Source organism: Rhinopithecus roxellana, chromosome 12 (genome assembly GCF_007565055.1).
Source record: "Rhinopithecus roxellana isolate Shanxi Qingling chromosome 12, ASM756505v1, whole genome shotgun sequence".
NCBI lineage: Eukaryota > Metazoa > Chordata > Mammalia > Primates > Cercopithecidae > Rhinopithecus > Rhinopithecus roxellana.
In genome coordinates, this window is record NC_044560.1 from 75,101,759 (window position 1) to 75,126,098 (window position 24,340).

A 24,340-nucleotide genomic window follows, 5' to 3' on the forward strand; every position below is an offset into this window, starting at 1 on the left:
TAAGAATTCTGCATGGCATATAAGAAGCCATGATATTGAGAATGTAGAGAAGGCTCTAGTACATAGGAAAGAAATATTCTGCATAGACCTTTGACTATCATTAGAATTTTAAAAAGTAGTTAAACTCATTAGTAAAGGAAAAACACAAGTAGAGAAGTAAAGCTTTGCAAATACTAAATGCGTGAGACTCCAGAAGAAAGAGTAGACAAAACTCTTGATCTGAGACATGTGTAGCTAAAAAAAAAAAAAAAAAAAAAAAAAAAAAAAATTCCTCTTTCTCCTCCTTCTCTTGGAATCCTTTTCAGATGAAATTCTCTAAACAAGTTAACACTTGCATCTTGAGAAAACTGCCTTAAACACGTCAGCACCACCTTCTTACCTGCTAGCATCACACCCACAGACAGAAGGACCAAGACCAAAAAGTCCACCCATTTCTTTCCTTTATAACAGAAGAGATTCAAGAACAATGTACTGCTCCATGGATGTAAAAATATGTTTCTCCTTTCCTGTCCTCAGGCGCCCTCCCCTGCCACAAACACCAGCAATTTCTGCTACAGTAATGAAAATATGGGCCACACTGTCCTGTCCCTACCAAACCCAAACAGAACAGGTCCTGTAACCACCCTTTAGTGCAAGGCTCTCATGAATGTATCTTGAAGCCCTCATACTTGATTCTGGCCTCACGTTAGAGTCACATGAGGCCCTTCATTAAAACAACATGGATGCTTCCACCCACAATAAACAGGAGCTGTGGGGAGGGCACAAGAGATTTCTGCCAACTGGCCGTGTGATACTAATGAGAAGCCTGGGCTGATAACTACTAAGCTAAGCATTGCCTCTCAAGCTTTAATGAACCTAAAAATCACATGGTAATGTTGGTCCCACTCTACATAATGTGATTCTGCCAGTTTGGAAAGGGTCCATGGATGGGTGTTTCAAACAAGTCCCCTGTCAATCCTGATGTTGCTCCCCCGGGCTCATCATTAGCATTAGTTAGAGAAAGCGGGCACAGCACATTGTCCCTTACACTCAGCACTCTTGTCACAACACAAATACTTCAGGTACAAATGAAGACAACTACACTCTATCTTGAAGTTTTATATTATTTGCTGGCTCTTTAAAGTTTACAGAGGAAACAGAAGGCAGCAATGTTGGAATAAGTCTGCATTTGGAAAACAACATGTACATATGTAGTAATGCAATAATTATTAAGCAGGTACTATGTGCTCAAGAGTATAATACAGAGCACTGTGCTGGGCCTAACACATTGGAAGTTGATACTAAGTGTTCAATAAGTCTCAGGATTTAGATAAAGGACCCAGCATTACTACTTCTTCCTCTGGTTCTCTGTCATTGATTTTTTAAAAAATGTATAGAATAAGGATAAATATAGACAGAAGAGGGGGCACAGAAAGTTTAAGAAATTTTTTTCTATTTATATTTACTTGTCTGTGACTTGTGGAGCAACTACTGGATCTGCAGGAATAGAAAACACGTTGCTAAATGGAATGTTTCTGTAAGCACTGGTTTTATTACAAAATTTTTAAAAATGAGATGTTAACATGTATAGTTTTTCTTATTTATCTGCTTTTGGGTTGCAGGAAATTGTAAGCACCAGCTCTAGAAAGGCAGAAGGATTTACCGGCCAAAACTCTGACCTTTATACAACAGTTCTGAAAGGCAAGACTCCAGAGTGGGCCAGACCTAAAGAAGGCCTTCAAAAAGGGTGAATCTGAACAGAAATGGGGCAGGGAAAGGACCCTATGTAGAATTCTGTTCTCTACGCCACTGGGGTATTTCCAGTTCTGTTTTTCCTAAGCTTACCTAAGAAAAACTTAAATCTCAGAGTTTATGTAACTTTAATCTATTTTTGCCACTGCTGTCAATTTTATAACTATACTATCAACCAATTTAAATGACTTTTTAAAAGTTTTCTGGAATAATTTTATTAGAAGATAAATATGTATTCTCAACAAAGTAAAAGATACACAAATAACAATAACTCTTCAGTCCATAAATATCCCTTCAGGTGATAACCTCAGAAGACACAATAATGTGAAAAGAAGTGGCCCAAGTTTTTTTTTTTTTTGAGACGGAGTTTCGTTCTTGTTGCCTAGGCTGGAGTGCAATAGCATGATCTTGGCTAACCGCAACCTCTGCCTCCTGGGTTCAAGCGATTCTCCTCCTCAGTAGCTGGAATTACAGGCATGCACCTCCACGCCTAGCTTTTTTTTTTTGTATTTTTAGCGGAGATGGGGTTTCTCCATGTTGTTCAGGCTGATCTCGAACTTCCGACCTCAGGTGATCCACCCGCCTCAGCCTCCTGAAGTGCTGGGATTACAGGCATGAGCCACCGTGCCTGTCTGAAGAGACCAAAGTTTTATTTTGCTCTGCACACATCCATTCACCGTACCAACCATATGTTGTTTAATTCAACCATGTGTCCAATTGCTAGTCTAGACCAAAAGTTTCTGGATGGTAGGGACCATGACTGCTTCATCTATTTTTTGAATGACCTTATGAAATGGAAGCAATTAGTTTATCTTTTGAGTCACCAGACCTCCTCTTTGTCTTTCACCAAAGTAACAGGAAACTAGAGAAACTCTCATCTGGGTACAAACCAAAGTTATCTCTTATATGAGGGGAGAAAAAAAAACACAGAATGATTCATTTCTCTTACACTGAGACAGAAGCAGAATTAACCACTCTTGTCAGCCTGACACAATTCTGCCCTGGACATCCTCAAATGTCTCAAAGACATCTAGGTGATTGTGAGAAGGTTCTTAGTGACCCTGGGCTGATGGTTCAATGATAAGCCAGGCTGAGAGAAATTCATGCTGATTCTAAATAGAAAATGGAACTGCCTTGGTGGAGCTCCAGAACCTGGATCACCTATCCTGATTTGCTAGCTTTTGGGTAAGAACAACAATACTCTATGCCAGTATCATATTTTACAGGTAGGTATAGTTGTGGTCATGGCTCTGGATACTTTGTGGCCTTGATCTCTCACTCCTAAGATGCTTGTTTACACTTACAGATTCTGTCATCAGATTCTATTTACACCTGGAGTCTCTCACATAACTGTAGCAGGTCACTGAACAAGATCTGAAAAGCTTAGAGCCACACTCTCAAATGGGGGCTTTAAGATTTCTACGCTGACATCTCACAATACAGAAAATGCCTTCTGTTGGTTTTCGGTACATTCTCAATTCAAAGTCTGGGCCTGTCTTGTAAATCCCAGGCAGAGGCCAGACCTTATGTGCAGATTCTAGGTGGGATCAACCTGGCTCTGCATCCTTGGGTGTTACAGCAAACAGAGTACAATCAAAGGAGAGTTCCCCTATAGAGGCTGCTCTGACACATTCTAAATAATATGTCTAACTAAAAGAAAAAACTGAGACAACATGAATATAAGTAGAGAGTTCATCTGGGCCAAGCTTGAGGACTATAACCTTGGAGCGAAAATATATCTTTCAAAGACTGAACAAATAAGAAATTGAATCCTTCAATAGACCAATAACAAGTGCCAAAATTGAATTGGTTTTAAATGGCCAGCCAACCACAAATAAAAAAGAACCAGACAAATTTGCAGATGAATTCTACCAGATGTACAAAGAAAAGCTGGTACCACCTCTAATATTATTTCAAAATATTGAGAAAAAGGGACTTATTTTTCAACTCAGTATATAAAAACAGCATCATTGTGATACCAAAACCGTTAAGAGACACACACATACACAAAAACTTTAGGCCAATATCCCTGAGGAGCACTGATGTGAAAAACTTCAAAAAAATACTCGAGAACCCAATCCAGCAGCACATCAAAAAACTTATCTACCACTATCAAGTCGGCTTCATCCCTGGGATGCAGGGCTGGTTCAACATATGCAAATCAATAAATGTAATCCATCACATAAAGAGAACAAAAGACAAAAACACATAATTATCTGGAGAGGAGTCAGCTTGGGGAGGCCGCCGCAGCGGCGCAAGGGTGCGAGGAGGCCCAAGGCCTGCCCGGGGCAGGTCGCGGGGTGGGCGGGCGAACTGAGGGCAAGGAGGCATCTGCTTGCACGGTGCAGCCCCGACCGCGCCATTGTTGGGGGGGGGGGGTGGTGCTGCATAGGGCCGCGGAGCAGGGTGCTAGAGAAGGCGCCGGAGGCAGCGGAGAGGAGCGAAGGCGCCCCATGGGAAACACGCTGACCTATTGCGTGTCCCCCAATACCAGACTCAAGCTGGGCAGGTGCGCCGGGTCTGAGGTGTACTGTGCATCCGACATATACGAGGGGGCATCCCGGGAGGGGATGCGGTGGCGGTAGCTCCGGCTGCTGTGGAGCCTGCCAAGTTGGATTACGGGAGCGGGCGAGGGCCACCACCTGCAGCACGTCAGCCACCGCGAGATGCCCGAAGATTTAGCTTTGGAGTCAAACCCTTCTGACCATCCAAGGGCAAGCACAATTTTCCTGAGCAAATCTCAAACCGATGTGCGAGAAAAGAGGAAAAGCAACCACTTAAATCATGTATCTCCAGGGCAGCTTACGAAAAAGTATAGCTCATGCTCATCAATATTTCTAGATGACAGAACAGTCAGCCAGCCTAATCTTAGAACCGCAGTAAAATGTGTGACCTCAGAAATATATTACCACGTAAAGAACAGAGATGCAAATAGATCCCTGGATATTTCTGATGAGAGATCACATCCCCTTACACGAGAAAAAGTTCCACAGGAATACTTTAAGCATGATCCTGAGCACAAATTTATTTACAGATTTGTTCCTATTCTTTTTAGTGCTGCGCAGCTAACAGCTGAATGTACAGCAGTAACTTTGGTATACTTGGAAAAGTTTTTAACTTATGCTGAAATCGACACTTGTCCCATTAACTGGAAAAGGATTGTTCTGGGAGCCGTTCTTCTTGCCTCCAAGGTTTTGGATGATCAGGTTGTATGGAATAGGGACTACTGCCAGATCCTCAAGGACACTACAGTTGAGGACATGAATGAAATGGAAAGGCATTTTTCGGAGCTTCTTCAGTTTAATATTAATGTTCCTGCCAGGTTTGTGCCAAACACTACTTTGACCTTCTCTCCTAAGCAGATGACAACAACCTGAATTTTCTATTTTCTCCTCTTAGCAAAGAAAGAGCACGGAACCTAGAGGATATTTCTAGATTATGTGAAGACAAAGACTGGTGTGCAGCAGCTACACGAAGGTCTTTCAGCGCTGATAACTTCATTGGTATTCAGCACTCTAAAGCCATCCTCTCTTAAAGGGAGAAATGAGGGGTTATAATGTCATGCGACCTTCATCTACAAACATTGGAGAAATATCACCTTTCCTGCTCAAAAACCAGCAAAATTAGTGTTTTCATCAAAAGAAAAGGCCGGGCGCGGTGGCTCAAGCCTGTAATCCCAGCACTTTGGGAGGCCGAGACGGGCGGATCACGAGGTCAGGAGATCGAGACCATCCTGGCTAACACAGTGAAACTCCGTCTCTACTAAAAAAAAAATACAAAAAACTAGCCGGGCGAGGTGGCGGGCTCCTGTAGTCCCAGCTACTCGGGAGGTTGAGGCAGGAGAATGGCATAAACCCGGGAGATGGAGCTTGCAGTGAGCTGAGATCCGGCCACTGCACTCCAGCCTGGGCAACAGAGCGAGACTCCGTCTCAAAAAAAAAAAAAAAAAAAAAAAAAAGCTCAAATTCAAGAGACTCATGGACAACAAGGATCATACTCCATAGAAAAGAATGGGACCTTGTCAATGCAACAAAACACTCTTCTGTCCTTTTTAATGTTTCAAAAAAACCACTCCAAAGTGAAGGCTCCCATCCCACACACAGATATTTGCTTACGGTGTGGGCCGACAGCTGTGACCTATGTAAGGTTTTTTTAAACAATAGTTTAAATTTTTAGACTTTAAAGACACTAACCATATAACTTTTATGTTTTTTCCAGTTTTTCTCCCCCTGCACATTTTGCTGCATATGTGTTTAGAATCAATGCAGTGTTACCATTAAAACAAGGGACTCTAACTAAAGCCACTTAGGAGCAGACTGCAGCATCGTTAGGGATTCAAGGGTTCTTCCTCCCTACTGTTACCACTGAAGCTGCTAGTCATTGGCAATCATTTTAAACCAAAAAGCTGATGGATAACATTTGTCATTCATATTCTTTGCAAGCATTACTTTAGCATTTTAGCATGTTTGGGGTCATAAACAGAGGAAGTATTGGTTATTCATATCTACTTCTATTGGGGTCCATGTTGCATTTCTTGTGAACTATAAATGGTGCTTCTCATTTTCTGATAATTTTTATCTTGTTAAATAAACGTATTAAAAGATATTTTCATAATGCCAACCAACATGGTGGTTCAGTGACAGTGAAAAAAAAGTATAGCAGTTTTAAACTTTAATATAGTTTGGGCCCTCCAAGGCACTGCAGCATGAGTATAAATGCTATAAACCTTTGAAAAACATCGTTTGAGAGTTTTGTTTTGTTTTTTTTCTTTATGAGATGGGGGTCTTGCTGTGTTGTCCAGGCTGGAATGCAGTGGCTATTCATGGGTGCAGTCATGGTGCACTGCAGCCTAGAACTTCCTGGCTTCGGGCCATCCTCTAGCCTTGGCCACACGAGTGACTGAGACTGCAGGTGCACCCGGCATTTGTCTCCTGAATGTTAGGCATTTGATTTTTTGTTTCAGTCACTCTTGAAGATAGCAGACATTGACTGAAGCAAAAAATTAAAAGCTTTATATTCAAAATTCTCAAAATGAAGCTGGGTGTGGTGGTGCATGCCTGAGGTTCCAGCTACTTGGGGGCTGGGGCTAGAGGATTGCTTGGGGTCAGGTATTGGAGGCTGCAGTGTACCGTGATGGTGCCTATAGAAATAGCTACTGCACTTCAACCTGGACAACATATCAGGACCCCATCTCTTAGAAAAATGCAAAATTAAATGTAAAAGAAATGTGCTGGGCATAGTGATTCATGCCTATTATCTCAGTACTTTGGGAGGCTGAGGTGGGAGGATTACTTGAGCGCAGCAGTTCGAGAACAGTCTACTCAACACAGTGAAATCCTGTCTGTAAAATAATAATTAATAATAATAAATAAAAATAATTAGCTGGATATGGTGGCATGTGTCTGTAGTCCAAGCTACTCTGGAGACTGAGGTGGGAGGATCACTTGGGCCTCGGGGGTCAAGGCTGCAGTGGACCATGGTCATGCCACTGCACTCCAGCCTGGGTGACATCCAGATCCCATTTCAAAAGAAGGGAAAGAAAAACATTCAGGCAAGGTTTTGTGAAAGTTTGTAGCATTTATACTTCTACAAGTATCAAAGCTTACAATTACATTAAACATTTGGAATATCTTGTATCTCCATAAAATGTCCTTCTCTTTTTAAAAGGAGTTACTTGCAGAGCTGTGCTCTATATGCATTGATCACTGAAGTTTCTTTAATGTAAAGGAAGATTTTGAAGAGCAGTGTTAATTAATATGTGATAAAAACAAATGGACCCTAATGATAGAAGGTGATATGAACAGCTGTTTTATCATCCTACATGCTACCAAGCTGTAGATGTGCCATTAAATCCTGCTATTTAAGAGATAACTCACATAACCCTTAGGAACACTTATTTCAGACTTTAAAAGGAAAGGAAAAAGTAATTTTAGGAGACTGATAATGTGATCTAAATCTGAAAAACTAAAAGGAGATTAGTGTTCTCAACTATGTGAAATCTATTTCTCCTACTTTCTCAAATCTAATCCTAGGAACCTTGCTCATAAACAAAGCATTTCTGGGCCAGGACTACTTCCTCCACTATAGCAATGCTTCACATTATATTGTGCTGCAATTTCCATCATTTTTAAAGGACAGATAAATACATGTTAAATAATGATATAAAAATATTACAATCTACCACCTCAAAAAAAACAAAAAACAAAAAACGAAACATTGTTTATGGAGTTCAGAGCTTGGAGATTCAAGTATTAATAGCCATTTTATTTTAAAAAGAATGTTACAATTTATGTGGTTTTTATTTCTCATGCTTATATTAAAAGCTAATAAACTCTTTTAATTTAAAAAAAAAAACATAATTATCTCAATAGAAAAAAAGCCTTTGATAAAATTCAGCATCCCTTCATGTTAAAAACCAGTGGAACAGAACAGAGACCTCAGAAATTAACACCACACATTTACAACCATCTGACCTTCGACAAACCTGACAAAAGCAATGGGGAAAGGATCTTCTATTAAGTAAGTGGTGCTGGGGAAACTGGCTAGCCATATGCAGAAAACTGAAACTGGACCCCTTCCTTATAAAATTATACAAAAATTAACTTACACAAAAATTAACTGAAGATGGGTTAAACACTTAAATGTTTAACCATAAAAACCCTAAATGAAAACCTAGGCAATACCATTCAGGACAAAAGCATGGGAAAGACTTCATGACAAAAAAACCAAAAGCAATTGCAACAAAAGCCAAAATTTGACAAATGGGATCTAATTAAACTAAAGAGCTTCTGCACAGCAAAAGAAACTATCATCACAGTGAACAGGCAACCGAGAGAACAGGAGAAAATTTTTGCAATCTACCCATCTGACAAAGTCTAATATCCAGAAAAAAACTTATATAAATTTAAAAGAAAAAAGAACTCCATCACAAAGTGGGCAAAACGTGAAAAGACACTTCTCAAAAGAAGACGTTTACGTGGCCAAAAAATATATGAAAAAACACTCAGCTGGGCATGGTGGCTAATGCCTGTAATCTCAGTACTTTGGGAAGCCAAGGCAGCTGGATCACCTGAGGTTAGGAGTTTGAGACCAGCTTGGCCAACATGGAGAAACCTGTCTCTACTAAAAATACAAAATTAGCCAGGCGTGGTGGCGGATGCCTGTAATCCCAGCTACTCGGGAGGCTGAGGCAGGAGATTCACTTGAACCCAGGAGGTGGCGGTTGCAGTGAGCCAAGATCACGCTATTGCACTCCAGCCTGGGCAAAAGAGCGAAACTCCATCTCAAAAAAAAAAAAAAAAAAAAAAAAAAGAAAGAAAGAAAGAAAAAAATCTCAACATCACTGATCATCAGGGAAATGCAAATCAAAACCACAATGAGATACATCTCACACCAGTCAGAATGGTAAATAATAAAAAGTCGAGAAGCAGATGCTGGTGAGGCTGTGGAGAAATAGAACACATTTACACTGTTGGTGGGAAGGCAAATTAACCATTGTGGAAGACAGTATGGTCATTCCTCAAGGATCGAGACCAGAAATGCCATTTGATCCAGCAATCCCATTACTAAGTATATACCCAAAGGAATATAAACCATTCTACTATAAAGACACATGCACACGCATGTTTACTGCAGCACTAGTTACAATAACAAAGACATGGAACCAACCCAAATGTCCATCAATGATAGAGTGGATAAAGAAAATGTGGTACATATATGCCATGGAATACTATGCAGCCATCAAAAGGAATGAGATCATGTCCTCTGCAGGAACATGAATGAAGCTAAAAGCCAGCATCCTCAGCAAACTAACACAGGAACAGAAAACCAAACATTGCATGCTCTCATTCATAAGTGGGAGCTGAAAAATGAGAACACATGGACACAGAGAGTGAAACTACACACACCAGGAGCTGTTGAGGGGTGAATGGTGAGGAGACAGAATTTAGAGGATGGGTGAATAGGCACACCAAATCACCATGGCACACATACCTATGTAACAAACCTGCATGTTCTGCACGTGTATCCCCCTGCTTTTTTAGAAGAAATTTTTTAAAACAGTAAAAAAATGTTACTCATCACATAAACCAAAACTAAAGACAAAAACCACAGGATTATTTCAATAGATGCTAAAAAAGCCTTCAATATAATTTACTATCCTTCATGTTCAAACCCTCAACAAACTAGGCACTGAAGGCACATACTTCAAAATAATGAGTCATCTTTGACAAACTTACAGCCAACATACTAAATGGACACAAGTGGGAAGCATTCCTCCTTGAAAACTGGCACAAGACAAGGATGCCTTCCCTCAAAACTCCTATTCGACATAGAATTGGTACAGTCTCAGCAGAAAACCTCTCTAAACTGATAAGCAACTTCAGCAAAGTTTCAGGATACTAAATCAGTAGCATCGCTGTACATCAACATCCAAGCCAAAAGTCAAATCAAAAACATAATGCCATTCACAATTGCCACATACACACACATAAATATCTAGGAATGCAGCTAACCAGGAATGTGAAAGATCTCTATGACAAGATGACCAAACACTGCTTAAAGAAGGGAGAGATGACACAAACTAATGAGAAACCATTTTAGGCTCATGGATAGAAAAGATTAGTATCATTAAAATGTCAAAACTACCCAAAGAAATTTACTGACTTAATGCTATTCCTAACAAATTACCAAAAACATTGTTAACAGAACTAAAAATTAACTTATATGGAACTAAAATGAGCCCAAATAGCCAAGGCAATTTTAAGGAAAAAGGAGAAAGCTGGAAGCATTACATTACCCCTCTTCAAACTACACTAAAGGGCTACAGTAATCAAAGCAGCATAATACTGATACAAAAAGAGATGCATACAAAAATGCAACAGAATAGAGAGCCCAGAAATAATGCCACACACCTCCAACTATCTGATCTTTGACAAAGCTGACAAGAGGAACGTGGGAAGAATTCCCTATTTAATAAATGGTGCTGGAATAAGCTGGGAGCGGTGGCTCATATCTGTAATCCCAGCATTTTGGGAGGCTGAGTCGGGTGGATCACCTGAGGTAAGAAGGTCAATACCAGCCTGGCCAATGTGGTGAAACCCTGCCTCTACTAAAAATACAAAAATTAGCTGGGTGTGGTGGCACATGCCTGTAATTCTAGCACTTTGGGAGTCCAAGGCAGGTGGACCACTTGAGGTCAGGAGTTCCAGGCCAGCCTGGCCAATACAGGAAAACTTCATCTCTACTGAGAATACAAGAATTAGCAGGGCGTGGTGGTGCATGTCTGTAGTTTCAGCTGCTCAAGAGGCTGAGGCATGAGAATTGCTTGAACCCATGAGGCAGAGGTTGCAGTGAGTCAAGATCATGCCACTGAACTCCAGCCTGGGTCACAGAGTGAGACTCTGTCTCAAAAGAAAAAAATAGTCATTAACAGATACTGGCAAGGTTGAAGACAAAAGGGAATGCTTATACACTGTTGGTGGGAGTGTAAATTAGTTCAACCATTGTGAAAAGCAGTGTGGCGATTCCTCACAGAACTAAAAACAGAATTACCACTGGACCCAGCAACCTCTTAATTGGGTATATATTCAAAGAAATATAAATTATTCTACCATAAAGTCACATCCACATGCATGTTCATTTCAGCACTGTTCACAATAACAAAGACATGGAATAAACCTAAATGTCTATCAGTGGTAGCCTAGATTGAAAAAAATATGGTGTGGTCAGACAACAGAGCTCATTCTTGTAATCCCAGCACTTTGGGAGGCTGAGGCAGGTGGATTACCTTAGCTCAAGAGTTCAAGACGAGCCTGGGCAGCATGGCAAAACCTCATCTCTACAAAATATGAAAAAAATTAGTCAGACGTGGTAGTGTGTGCCTGTCATCCCAGTTACTTAATGGGCTGAGGTAGGAAGACCCCTTGAGCCTTGGAGGTTGAGGCTGAAGTGAGCCACGACTGCACCACTGCACTTCAGCCTGTGTGACACAGTGAGACACTGTCTTCAAAAAAAATAAAGAATAAAAACAAAATATGGTATATAAACATCATGGAAGATTATGTGGCCATAAAATACCACCAAGATTAAGATCTCTGCAGCAACATAGATGGTGCTGGAGACCATTAGCCTTAGAAAACTAATGCAGAAACACAAAACCAAATCCATGTTATCATTTGTAAGTAAGAGCTAAATAACAGGAACACATGGACACAAAGGAGGAACAGTCACAGGGGCCTAGTTGAGAATGGAGGATGAAAGGACAAAGAGGATCAGAAAAAATACCTCTTTGCTGCTATGCTTAGTACCTCAGTGACCAAATCATCTACACCAAACCCCCATGACACAATTTTACCCATAAACAACCCTGCACATGTGTAGAAAAAGAAAACCCATGGGTGGGGAAGAATGCAATGTAACTGGATTGTTTGTTCTGCAGATAGTGGCCCAGGTGGGGCTGTACTCTGATTTACTTCTGGGTCCATGCAGGCAAATGAGATTAAGAACAGGTGGTCCAGGACCCTAGGCTGGTGGAGAAAACAGGTTGCTGCTGCAGATTCACTGTCTGGGGGTTGGGATATGCCAGGAGACTTGACTTTTGTGGGTTTTGGGCAAGAAGTACTAGGATCCGCAATGCTGTGGTGAAATTCCCAAGGGTGATGACTAGTCCTGGGAGGTGTGTGGACATGTCAATGTCTAGTGGGTATGTTTGTGAGTGGGTCAGAATCCTGTGGTGACAGCTGTGGGAAAAGGGGGTCTATCATCAGAGTTCCTTTCCTCTAAGTTTTCATCCTCTCTTACCCTACGAGGAGACCTGGAATCACACGACAATGAAAGGCTCTGTCTTCCTTTACACAGAGAACAGAGCCTCCCATTGCAAGACACCAAGAGTTCCATTCCAGGCCAGGTCTCCGTGATATCTTTCTACTAGCACCAAATCTGTAGTTTGCTGAACACCAAGCAATTCTCTAGCACCAATTCAATGTCTAACATTTGAATTCTGACACCACGCAGAGTCAGCAAAGACCCTGATTCAGGGCTTAGTCTCATAACACTGCCCTCATTGCAGTTGCCAGTCACAAACCCCATAGGCCCATCTATGCTTCTGAGCTACTGTTTAAAAACTGAGGACTCCTGTGACCTTCCTCAAGTTTAATAATTTGATGGAACTATTCACAGAACTCAGCAAAACACTGGAGTTATGTTTACCAATTCTAAAAGATACAACTCAGGAAAAACCAAATAGAACAAATGTATGGAACAAAAAGAAGAGGTGGGGAAAGATGAAACATATCAATAACCCTGGTAAATAGCTGTGACTAATAAAATTTTTCATCCTTTGTGTTCTCCAGGAACAGCTTATGGAAACACTCTTCCATTATGAATTACATGGTGCTCTCTTTTCTTTTTTATCGCATAGCCAGACACAGACTCTGTCAATGATATATTGAACTAAAGCAACTCGATTTTGAATAGGGGCTGAGTAAAATATGGCTGCAACCCACCAGGCTGCATTCCCAGATGGTTAGGCATTCTAAGTCACAAGATGAGATAGGAGGTCAGCACAAGATACAGGTCATAAACAGCTAGATGATAAAACAGCTTCAGTAAAGAAGTGGGATAAAAGTCACCAAAACCAAGATGTTGACGAGAGTGTCCTCTGGTCATCCTCACTGCTACACTCCCACCAGTGCAACGACAGTTTACAAATGCCATGGCAACATCAGGAAGTTACATCATAATGGTCTAAACAGGAGAGGCATAAATATTCCACCCCTTGTTTACCATAAATCTAAGAAGTAACTATAAAAATGGGCAACCAGCCTATGGAGAAAGCCATTCTCTTATTTCTTCACTTTCTTAACAAATTTACAGGCCGGGTGCAGTGGCTTACACCTGTAATCCCAGCACTTTGGGAGGCTGAGATGGGTGGATCACCTGAGGTTGGGAGTTTGAGACCAGCCTGACCAACATGGAGAAACCCGGTCTCTACTAAAAATACAAAATTAGCTGGGCGTGGTGGCCCATGCCTGTAATCCCAGCTACTCGGGAGGCTGAGGCAGGAGAATCACTTGAACTCGGGAGGCAGAGGTTGCGGTGAGCCGAGATCGCGCCATTGCACTCCGGCCCGGGCAACAAGAGCGAACCTCCATCTCAAAAAATAAATAAATAAATAAATTTGCTTTCACTTTACTCTATAGACTCGCCCTGAATTCTTTCTTGAGTAAGATCCAAGAACCCTCTCTTGGGGTATGGGTCAGGACTTCTTCGGGTAACATTTTTCTGGCAACCACAAAGGGACTATATTGAAGAGACCTCTGACCCAAAAGAAAACCATCTGTGTGCACTAATGGCTGACTCCGAGTGAGTAGGGTGCATATACCTGAGTAAAGCATGGGATTGGGTTAGGGGCCCGACTTAGGGGAATTACAGTCTCTCCTAAAGCAGAGTGGATTAAAGGCTCCTCTTAATAAAAAGCAAGGATGCTTGGCTGAACTTGGATTCAAGGCCCAACTTAGGAAGGTTATAGTCCTTGCTAAGATTTAGAAGGTTAGACACCACTCTCAGTAAAGTCCCTCTCAGCTAAGAACTGGTTTGGTACTATGGGATGTTAATTGCTATTGTTTCTTGATTAAGCGGTCTTGCACCCTTTGCTGGTAGATATGGGTGACAGAATGAGGCATCTACAGGACCACGGAACATGGGGAGCTTTTTCCTCTCCATAAGGGACAACTTGAGAGCTGACAGGACTGCTGGAAAGATCCTTTTCCTACCGACAAGCAGCCACCTGAGCTTTTCACTGTCGCTGCAGTTGGTGGGTCTTTCTCCAGCCTCCCTGAGCTCTTTGCCTTCCCTATTCCGCCACAGGCAATGCTTTTTTCTCTCCTTTCCCTTTATTATCTTTTCCATTACTCAGGGTCACCATCTTGCCCAGAGGCCACAAGTTGAAACTCCTGATTGGAGGTTGAATTAATGATAATTGGGCCCAACTGGGGGCAAGTTTGAGGCTTGCCAGTTTGTTATTGATTGCCAAGTAGAGAGGTAATCAATGTCAAAAAATATGTGTTTTGTCACACATATTTTGCTCTGGCCAAAATGAAAAAAGATAATTTTCCTCTGTGTTGTGGCTTGGCCCCCAGTGCTGTGGGGCAGCCAGCCATGTCACTAGGGCCACTCAGGGAAAAGGAACCCAGAAGCTTGACATGCTGGCAGAAGGGTACAAATTTCTTACCAAACAGAATTCTGGCCTCTCTCTATATATGCAAACTCATTGAATGAATGGAAAAAATCACTGTTGATCTCCTCTGTGAAGTTTTAATTGGAAAATGAATTTGTGATACTAGTCTTAAGATATAACAAATCTGTTGTACTTTGTGCTATAAATGTCTTTCTGTATTGTTCTGTCATCAAGAGGGGGTACCTCAGGATAGAATGCTGGCCTAGGACCTCAAAGGTTCAAGATGGCCCAGCAAGCTGGTCAGTCATGTCCTTGGAAGAGTGACCTTGTAACCACGTGACAGTACTTTCTCTTGGTCTCCACCATCACAATGGTGGCCCAGGTTCAGGGTTCAATTTCCAGCTTAGGGAATGAGTACTTTCTTGTTTGGTATTTCGGTGACCTTTAATCATTTTTTGATTCTCTTCCCCTCTAGGAACCGTGTTAAGTTTTCCTTTCTCAGAACACCTGTGAGGTTGCTTTTGGTAAAGTTCAAAAGCCAGAGATATTGGCCGTTTGACCTGACTAAAGTCTGGTAATAAGAAATTTAAAAGAGCACTATGCTTAAAAGTCAGCCTTAATTTAAAACAGATATTCAAGCTCTAACAGCCTGTGTGTAGGGGGAGCATGGCAAGATGGAATGGCTGAGGGGGAATGGCTGAGGGAGTGTTGGAACTGTTGAGCATCCTAATTATATTGTGGGTTACACAAACCTAGAGATATGTTAGAATTCATAGAACTGCACACCCCCCAAAAGTCCTTTTTACTGCATAATTTTATTATGCAGTAAAATGTCAAACAGATTGAATATCTTCCATTTTATTGTGCTGACCTAACACTCCTTGGGAAAAACAAAGGAGGTACCACAGACCCTGTTTGGGAAACACCCTTTTCTCCTCAGGAAACCCCATGAATTGCAAGTGGATAAGTCTCTCTCAAAATCTGAGGTTCTGTTCTGTTTTGCATTCATTATCTGACCTTTTTTTACTTTTGGGGTTATCAGAAATTATTTCACATATGAAAGAATTTTGGTATGTAATAATTGGATAAGAAATATACTTTTGAGGATGGCTAATAGCAGTTATGGGGAAATAGCTCTTCACATTTGGATCAGAGAAACATACCCTTGACCACATAAAAAGTATGGGGATGTCCCCACACCCAACTGAGAAATAAGATTTCCATGGGAATGAACTGATTGTTTTTTGGATCCATTTAAAAATGGATCTGATTTTAAAATGCAACCTTTAGTTTTTTTGGAGGATCTGTTTTACCTTCCAGCTGCCTTACTTTTTAGGCTGTAAGAACTACATGTTTTCCTGGTCCTGGGATCTACCCTGAAGCTAGTAATTCAATTAAGAAACTGACAAAGGAAAAACCTTACAACTACTGAATCTTCTGTCTGTATATTTCTGTGTTGTGTGTGTGATATAAAAGAGCTCTGATTAATTGGTTTAAAAACAATAAGAGCTTAAATCAAATATTTTGTCAGAAAAGTAAAAAGTGTAATGCCTTTTAGCAGATGTGACAAATAATCTTTTGGGAATTAAACAGTTTTAAAGATTATTGGAAAAATAAAATGTCTTCAAAATATAAACATTTGATCAAAATTATACAGGTCCGATATTAGGTTTACCAACTACTTAAAGGTCACAAACTGCTTCTTTGACTTTTAAAAATTGTTCAATTTTCCTATCTTGAAGCCATTAGCTTCTAAATAAGGCCTGGGGACATATGGAATTAGTCATGTCCCCTTACTATACAAAGAAGGTTATAAAGAAAAAAGGTTTTATATAAAGAAAAAAGGTTTTATATTAAAGAAAAAATCTTGTATAGCAAATTCTTTTCCTAAAATAAAATGACTGATTATTTAAAAAGAGGGATGTTTATGACAAATCAGAAAGTCCAAACATATTGTAGATAGTCTGTATAAGAAATGAAAGTATTCATGAAAGGGATTTTATACAAGAAATGTTATACAATTTAAAGGTAATTAGACTTTCTGAATACTTCATAAAATGCCACTAAGGCTCTTACTGTACAATTTGCCAGCTTTACAGCTAGGTAGGGCCTGGGGCACATGGAATCAGCTATACCCTCTAACTATTAACACACTGGAAAGAGTCAGACCTTATCTACACTTGTGCCTGGGTCCTAGACTCCACACCTAGTATATAACTAAAATCCCACTTACCACGGTTTTCACCATAGGTAAAAGTTACTAAGAATTAACACTGTAACATGGAATTTTGACTACTATGAAACAGTTTTATATGCAAGGTACGCAAAGAAAATGAAATGTGTTTTTGATAAAAATTTATAAAAAATAGAAATGTAGATTTGTCTAGATTAAAAGGTTGTTTTAAATTAGAATAAACCTGAAAGTTTTAACCAATTGTGGATAATTTTTGAACACTTAATTGTAAAAGAGATTCTGTGAGCACATTGACTAAAGTTACAGGGGTATTATCCAGTTTTAATATATATTGAACACTGTGATAAAAATGACAAGTTTCTCTTAAAGCTATGATCAACTCTTTAACAAAAAAAAAATGTGTAGTTATAAAAGTTTTATGAGAATAATACCTTATGGTCAAACATTAAAACTGGATAAATTTGTCTAAAGATTCATTAAGGCCAGGCGCAGTGGCTCACATTTGTAATCCCAGCACTTTGGGAAGCCGAGGCAGGTGGATCACGAGGTCAGGAGTTCAAGACCAGCCTGGCCAAGATGGTGAAACTCCCGTTTCTACTAAAAACACAAAAATTAGCCAGGCACAGTGGCAGGCACCTGTAATCCCAGCTACTCAGGAGGCTCAGGCAGGAAAATCACTTGAACCTGGGTGGCAGAGGTCCAGTGAGCCGAGATCAAGCCATTGGGTTTGACATCACTAATACACAAATATAATGGTGAAATTTGGATCATTTAGTAAAAAATCATACAGGAAACACTGTCAAATGTGAAATCATGTTTTACTCTTTTTGGACTATATTTGTATAAATATGCTATTAGTATGTGTTTCAAAATTATACAGCTGGGCAACATGGCTGATGTTTGTAATCCCAGCACTTTGGGATGCCAAGATGAGCAGATAGCTTGAGGTCAAGAGTTCAAGACCAGTCTGGTCAACTTGGTGAAACCCCCGTCTCTACTAAAAATACAAAAATTACCAGGCATAGTAGCATGCACCTGTAGTCTCAGTTACTCAGGAGGGTGAGGCAGGACAATCGCTGGAACCCAGGAGGCAGAGGTTGAAGTGAGCCAAGATCGCACCACCACACTCCAGCCTGAGCAAAAGAGTGAGACTCCGTCTCAAAAAAAAAAAAAAAAAAAAAGGGAAATCGCTATAATTCTAATATGACTAAGTGTATGTTATTAATAATTACACTTTGGGAGGCTGAGGCGAGCGGGTCACCTGAGGTCAGGAGTTCAAGACCAGCCTGTCCAACATGGTGAAACCCGTCTCTATTAAAAATACAAAACTTAGCTGGGCATGATAGCAGGTGCCTGTAATCTTAGCTAGTTGTGAGGCTGAGGCGGGAGAATCGCTTGAACCCGGGAGGCAGAGATTGCAGTGAGCCAAGATTGCGCCACCATACTCCAGCCTAGGAGACACAGCAAGACTCAATCTCAAAAAATAATAATAATAATAATTACAATTGTTACCTAAAATCATTGTATGCCACAGAGCTAACCAAATTTCCTTGTCAATCATGTTCTTTTTTTCCTGTAACTGCCCTAAGACTTTGCCATCCAGACAATCATCTTGTGTCGATCCTCTTCAAAAGATGATTTGTAGTCAACTATAAGACACTCACAGAGGTTCTTAAATGCAAGTTTCTGATAACATTAGAAATTTGACATTAGAATAGAGGAAGTTCTTTCTTTCTTTTTTTTTGAGATGGAGTCGCACTCTGTCACCCATACTAAAAGTACAAAAATTAGCCGAGTGTAGAGGCATGCCTGTAATCCCAGCTACTCAGGAGGCTGAGGCAGGAGAATCACTTGAACCCAGGAAGCGGAGGTTGCAGTGAGCCAAGATGGTGCCATTGCACTCCAGCCTGGGTGACAGAACTAGACGCAGTGTCAAAAAGAAAAAAAAAAAAAAAGAAAGAAAGAAAAGCAAAAGTATCTATTTCTTTCTTCCAGACAATAAATATACTACTTTATTAATTCCATTTCAAATTATGTCGTAAACAATTAGTCATATGGGAGCACTTCTAGACAGTACCAAGTTTCATCTCATAATATTCAGCATGAAACTCAAAAATCAATAGAACAGGATTTGAACACAGATATTCGCTGTCACAAATTTACCCTGAAAAAAAAAGAAACTGATGTTTTAATGAATCTATGTAACTCACCAATTACCCACCACATTTTCTTGTGGAAATGTATTCATTTTCTACACATCTGAGAAAATTCCTAAACTCACTCTGGGAAAGATAAAGGTAAATGAGAATTTTTAACAAATTTTTAACAAATGAAATATATAATTAGATATTTTTTTCAGAAACCCACCTCTTTTATGTCCTTTGTAAATATTTTTCTACCTTTCAAGCCCTACTAATATAATGCAATTTACAGCTAAAAAACTGAGGTCAAAATAAGTGACAAATCTCTTTGTGGTGACAAATCCAGGTAGTGGCAGTGCTGATTAAATAATAGATGTGTCTGACTCATGTTTCAGGTCAGGTCATTCAATCACGGGAGAGACTCTTTCACCCACTCCTGCTCACTTATGTGCTCAAGAACCACCCATTCAGGAGACACTGCAGTATGCCTCAGTGACTGCCCCAGGTGCATTTTACTTTGCAAGCTCTTACACCATCTCACTGGGGTTAGTTCTGTTGTTGTTGTTTGTCTTTTGGAATACTTTTCAGTAACAAAATTTTCACTTTTTTTTCCCAGTATTTTTCCTTAACTATATTTATTTCACTATTTTTCTGCCCCCTTAGATAATCCAGGGAGCAGAAATTATTTTTGCGTTTTCCCCTCAATACCAGCATCTGATTGGCTGACCAGCAATGTGCCTCCAAGAAATGAAAGCTGAGTTGGGTGAAGACAATTTTAATGTCTCAAGGGGTTACCTTTTCAAAATAAGAGTGCCCCAGAAGATTCCTCTCAGCCCCAGGGCATCCACTTGCTCCCTTGAAAGGACACATTCCATACCTCAGGTCATCCTACGGGAGAAAATAAACCAGAAGCTGACAATCACTAGGCACTTTAGCTGACAGAACCATGGTGGATATCTTGGTTTATCCCCAGATAGTACTGAAACCCAGGACCAGGAAAAAACTAAAGGGTGGCTGAGGACCCCTTTAAATCAGGGGAAGAAATCAGTACCTAGAGGGTGCCCACTGTTAGAAGCCAACTCGTAGTCAACCTGTCACTGAATCCTGGCATCCTGTCTGCACTGGGACACATCACCCCATAGATTTTTCCAAACCAAAACCTTGACCCAAAACACTCTGATAAGATCTCTGTGCCTAGAGAAGATAAAAGGAAAAGAGACACAGAGATTTTCTACAATACAGTGTCAGAGGATTAGTCTCTGTTTCCTTTTCATGGGAAATATTTACAAACGGATAACAAATCTTAGAAGCACCATTTAATGCTTTGTCAAAAACAATTAAAATATGGTATAAACAAGTACACCAAAGGACAAATAGGTGATAATGTGAATTAGGGAGGAAAAGTTGGCATTTGGGAACACCAGAAGAAATTGGAAATTTAATATCTTACGGCAAGCCAGCGTGAGGCTGGAGAAATGGGGGACAGGGGTTCGATTTAAGACCCTGCTTGGGACACAGGTGAAAAATGCAGCAGAAAATCAGATCCCCGTGGAGTGTGAAAATAATTAAGTGACAGGCAATTAGACTGAGGTGTCTCTAGCCCCTGGGTTCCTACTTAAAAAAAAAAAAAAATCTAACTCAGGTGCATTTTTTTTAATTACTACATTCAGAGAAAACGTAGGCTTAAACAAATATAAACTGCTAATTAACCTCTGATTACACAACCAGGAAATCTTCACCGATATTGTACAAATTAAGAAACTACGTTACTGTACCTACCAATTACTAAATTTAGTTTTCTTCATAATGCATTTTATAAATGACTTTCCTTCAAGCCTCTCCCATAGAAAACAAACTACAAACCATAACTGGGAGCTCTACGATTCTTGAATCACTGTTTGATTAAATTATTTAAGCCAGGCGCGGTGGCTCACGCCAGTAATCCCACCACTTTAGGAGGCCAAGGAGGGCAGATCACGAGGTCAGGGGTTCAGACCAGCCTGGCCAACGAGGTGAAACCCCGTCTCTACTAAAAATAGAAAAAAAATTAGCCGGGCCCGGTGACAGGCGCCTGTAATCCCAGCTACTCGGGAGGCTGAGCCAGGAGAATCGCCAGAACCCGGCAGGCGGAGGCTGCAGTGAGCCCAGATCGCGCCACTGAACCCTAGCCTGGGCGACAGAGCCAGACTCCGTCTCAAAAAAAAAAAATTTTTTTAAATATTTTTGCAGTGACTCCCACACATTTTTAATAAGAGGAAAGAGGAACTGGGAAAGCCACGGACCAAAGCTCTTCCCATTCATGAACCCGCACCCCGAGTCAGGATTCTCCCCTGATGACCCTCCCGTGGTCCCTGCACAATCTGAGAGACGCGGCGCTGCGGGTGCAGGCTGCCCAGAGAGGGCCCCAGGCCAGATCACAGTCACTAGGGCAGGGAAGAGACAAGACGCCTGGGGTCCCGGCTGTCAGCGCAGCCGCCATCTTATAGCTGAAGGGCACTGAGGCAAGCTGGGCAAGGAGAATTCGGGACGCAGACTGTGGAGCTGACTGCGGAGAGGCCTGAGTTCTGCCACAGCTACTTCCCACCAGTTTCAAACAGCCCCTTCCCCTTCTCTCGGGAGGTCGGACCGGGCACTCTCACCATTTCTAGGCTTCCAGGGGGTCCTGGCGTCTTAGCGATGGATCTCCCAATATCTGCAGGTCACAGGGCCACAGAGGATGGGCCCCCAGGAGCAGAAGACACAGAGCAATGAGGACGAAACCTGGAGCTCCGGCTACAGCAAGAGACAAAGGCCCCGCCAAACCCGGAAGCCGTCCAGTCCGCTCCAGCTGCATGCCTGATTGGACGGTTTCCAGCGCAGCGTCCCTGGTTGGATAATGCTTAAATCCCCGCCCCGTCAGGCTTTGAGTGACAGAAGATGTGATCAGATGCTGGACTGAATGAAGAAAGAGTGACAGCCTAGGCTATCCCCACTTCTGATAGGGCTTCCTCTCTGAGCTGAGCCAGGCCCATGCCAGAGAGTATTTGCCTTTAAACTTGTGTTTAAGGTCATATGAATAAATAAATAATACATTATAAAGCTATACACAAATGAAAAGAATATAATGACAATTATTTTAAAATTTCAGCTTTTATGACCTTCCTGGTTTCTGGCCCGGCCCTTTGAGCAGGCAGCCTGAGATTGTAGAAAAGAGAAAATCATCTAAAATGAATGATTTTCACTTTAGAAAAATTTCATTTTAGAAAATGAAATTCTAAAATTTAGAAAAATTTCAGAAATTCTAAAATTTCATTTTAGAAAATCCACAGCCACATGCGGATTTTAAATTTTCTAGTAGCCAAACTTTAAAAAGAAACAAGTTGAACTGATTGTTAACAATGTAATTAACCCATTATATTCAAAATATTATCATTTTAATGTGTGAGAAATATGTAATTATTGATGAAGTATATAAATATATGGAACTAAATCTTTGAAACTGACTTTGTATTTTACCTTTCTAGCATATCGCATTTCAGACCAGGCACATCATAGGAACCCAGTAGCCACACATGGACCATAGCTGTCACACTGAAGTGCAGCTCTGATGTAAGCGGTGTGAAGGGCCTGAACATCTCTTGTCTGCCAGAGTGAAAGAAGAGACTCTCCCTACAAACATCTCTCTTTGGTTCTGAGGGTGGACCAGATAGTGCCCACAGAAAGAGTTGAGGGCAGCAGGAATAAAATAGCCACAGGTAAACAACTGCTGGCCACCTGTTGCCCGCCTTTCTTTTAGAGACCAGATAGTGAACAAAGGATGATGGAGCCACAGGAGAAAAAAAAAAAACTATGTCTTCAGTTCTGTCCACACACTTGAACTCCAATATTTAGAGATGGAGAAAATAGATGAAAAGCAAACGTATTTTGCTATTTGGTCTTGGCCCTAATGGTCAGACTGTGTTTATCTGTTTTCTCCTGTCGTGTGGGGGACTATGTGAGTCTAAGCACCAATCACATGCATACATGTCTACAAGTATTTCTGCATTACCCAAAATTCTCTTACAAAACATCCAACTTTAAATCAGGGGAAGAAATCAGTACCTAGAAGGTGCCCACTGTTAGAAGCCAACTCGTAGTCAAGCTGTCAATGAATCCTGCCATCCTGTCTGCACTGGGTACATGTATTAGTTAGCTATTGCAGCATAACAAACCATCCAAAACTTATTAGTTTATAATTCAAATGATCAGCCATTTAGGCCAAGCCAAGTGGGGCCATTCTTCTAGTCTCAGCTGAGCTCCTTCAGACATGTATCATCACTGCTCGGTGACTAGACAGCTGTGCTTCTGGGGGTGAGCTTCTGCTTCTGGGTCTGTCAACAGGGGCATCTTGCTTCTCCTCACCGTGGTATCTTATTTTCCAGCTGGCTAATATGGGCATTATACATGGAGATGGCAGCATTCTAAAAGAAAAACAGAAGCAGTCAATACCATTTGAGCGTAGGTCCCAAACTGGCCTGTCTTGTTCACAGATTTCTATTGGCCTGAGCAAATAAGGCCAGCCAGATATAGGGTTTTGAAAACAGATTCCAGATCTTGATGGGAGCAACTATAAAAGCACCTGGCTATGGGCATAGATACAAGAGGGATGAAAAAATACCATTTTGCAATAAGTATCATTCTACCTTTTTTGCATATGTGGTATATAGAACTCTTCCACATCAAGAAACTTGTGCAAAGACCTACAGCTACAAAGTGGCTGGGCTGAGACTCAGCATCAACTTTATCTGACTCCAAAGCCCATGCACCTCCACAGATCACACTACTCAAGTAGTTGCCCTTCCCTAGACCCTTGAAATCCTGGAGAGTGACACTTCCATAGAAGAAGTCAGATTCCTTTTAGATTTGTGCTCAGAGAGTACTTTTTTATCATTGGGAATAGTCCTCACAAGAAATTGCAGAAGCACACGGTGGATCACACCTGTATTTTTAGCACTTTGGGAGGCTGAGATGGGAGATTTATGTGAGCTCAGGAGTTCCAATGCAGCCTGAGCAACATAATAAGATTCTATTTCCATGACAAAAATGAAGAAATTAGCCACCAATGGTGGTGCATGCCTA

At 41.0% G+C, this 24,340-nt stretch overlaps 2 protein-coding genes and 1 pseudogene across 2 annotated transcripts in view; 2 read left to right on the forward strand and 1 right to left on the reverse strand.

Moving 5' to 3' along the window:
- LOC104669305 (zinc finger protein 100-like) overlaps positions 1 to 22,084 on the reverse strand; it is a 44,661-nt gene extending 22,577 nt beyond the window's left edge. The window contains 2 exon segments of the mRNA XM_030912887.1: positions 20,039 to 20,131; positions 21,883 to 22,084. Of these exon segments, the coding sequence (XP_030768747.1) occupies positions 20,039 to 20,131; positions 21,883 to 21,885 (96 nt within the window). The 5' untranslated portion in view covers positions 21,886 to 22,084.
- Positions 4,185 to 5,266, forward strand: LOC104669304 (annotated as a pseudogene).
- Positions 21,991 to 24,340, forward strand: part of LOC104669312 (putative zinc finger protein 56) — a 67,885-nt gene continuing 65,535 nt past the window's right edge. Inside the window, exon 1 of the mRNA XM_030942329.1 lies at positions 21,991 to 22,110. Within this exon, the coding sequence (XP_030798189.1) occupies positions 21,991 to 22,110 (120 nt within the window). The remainder of the gene's footprint in view (positions 22,111 to 24,340) is intronic.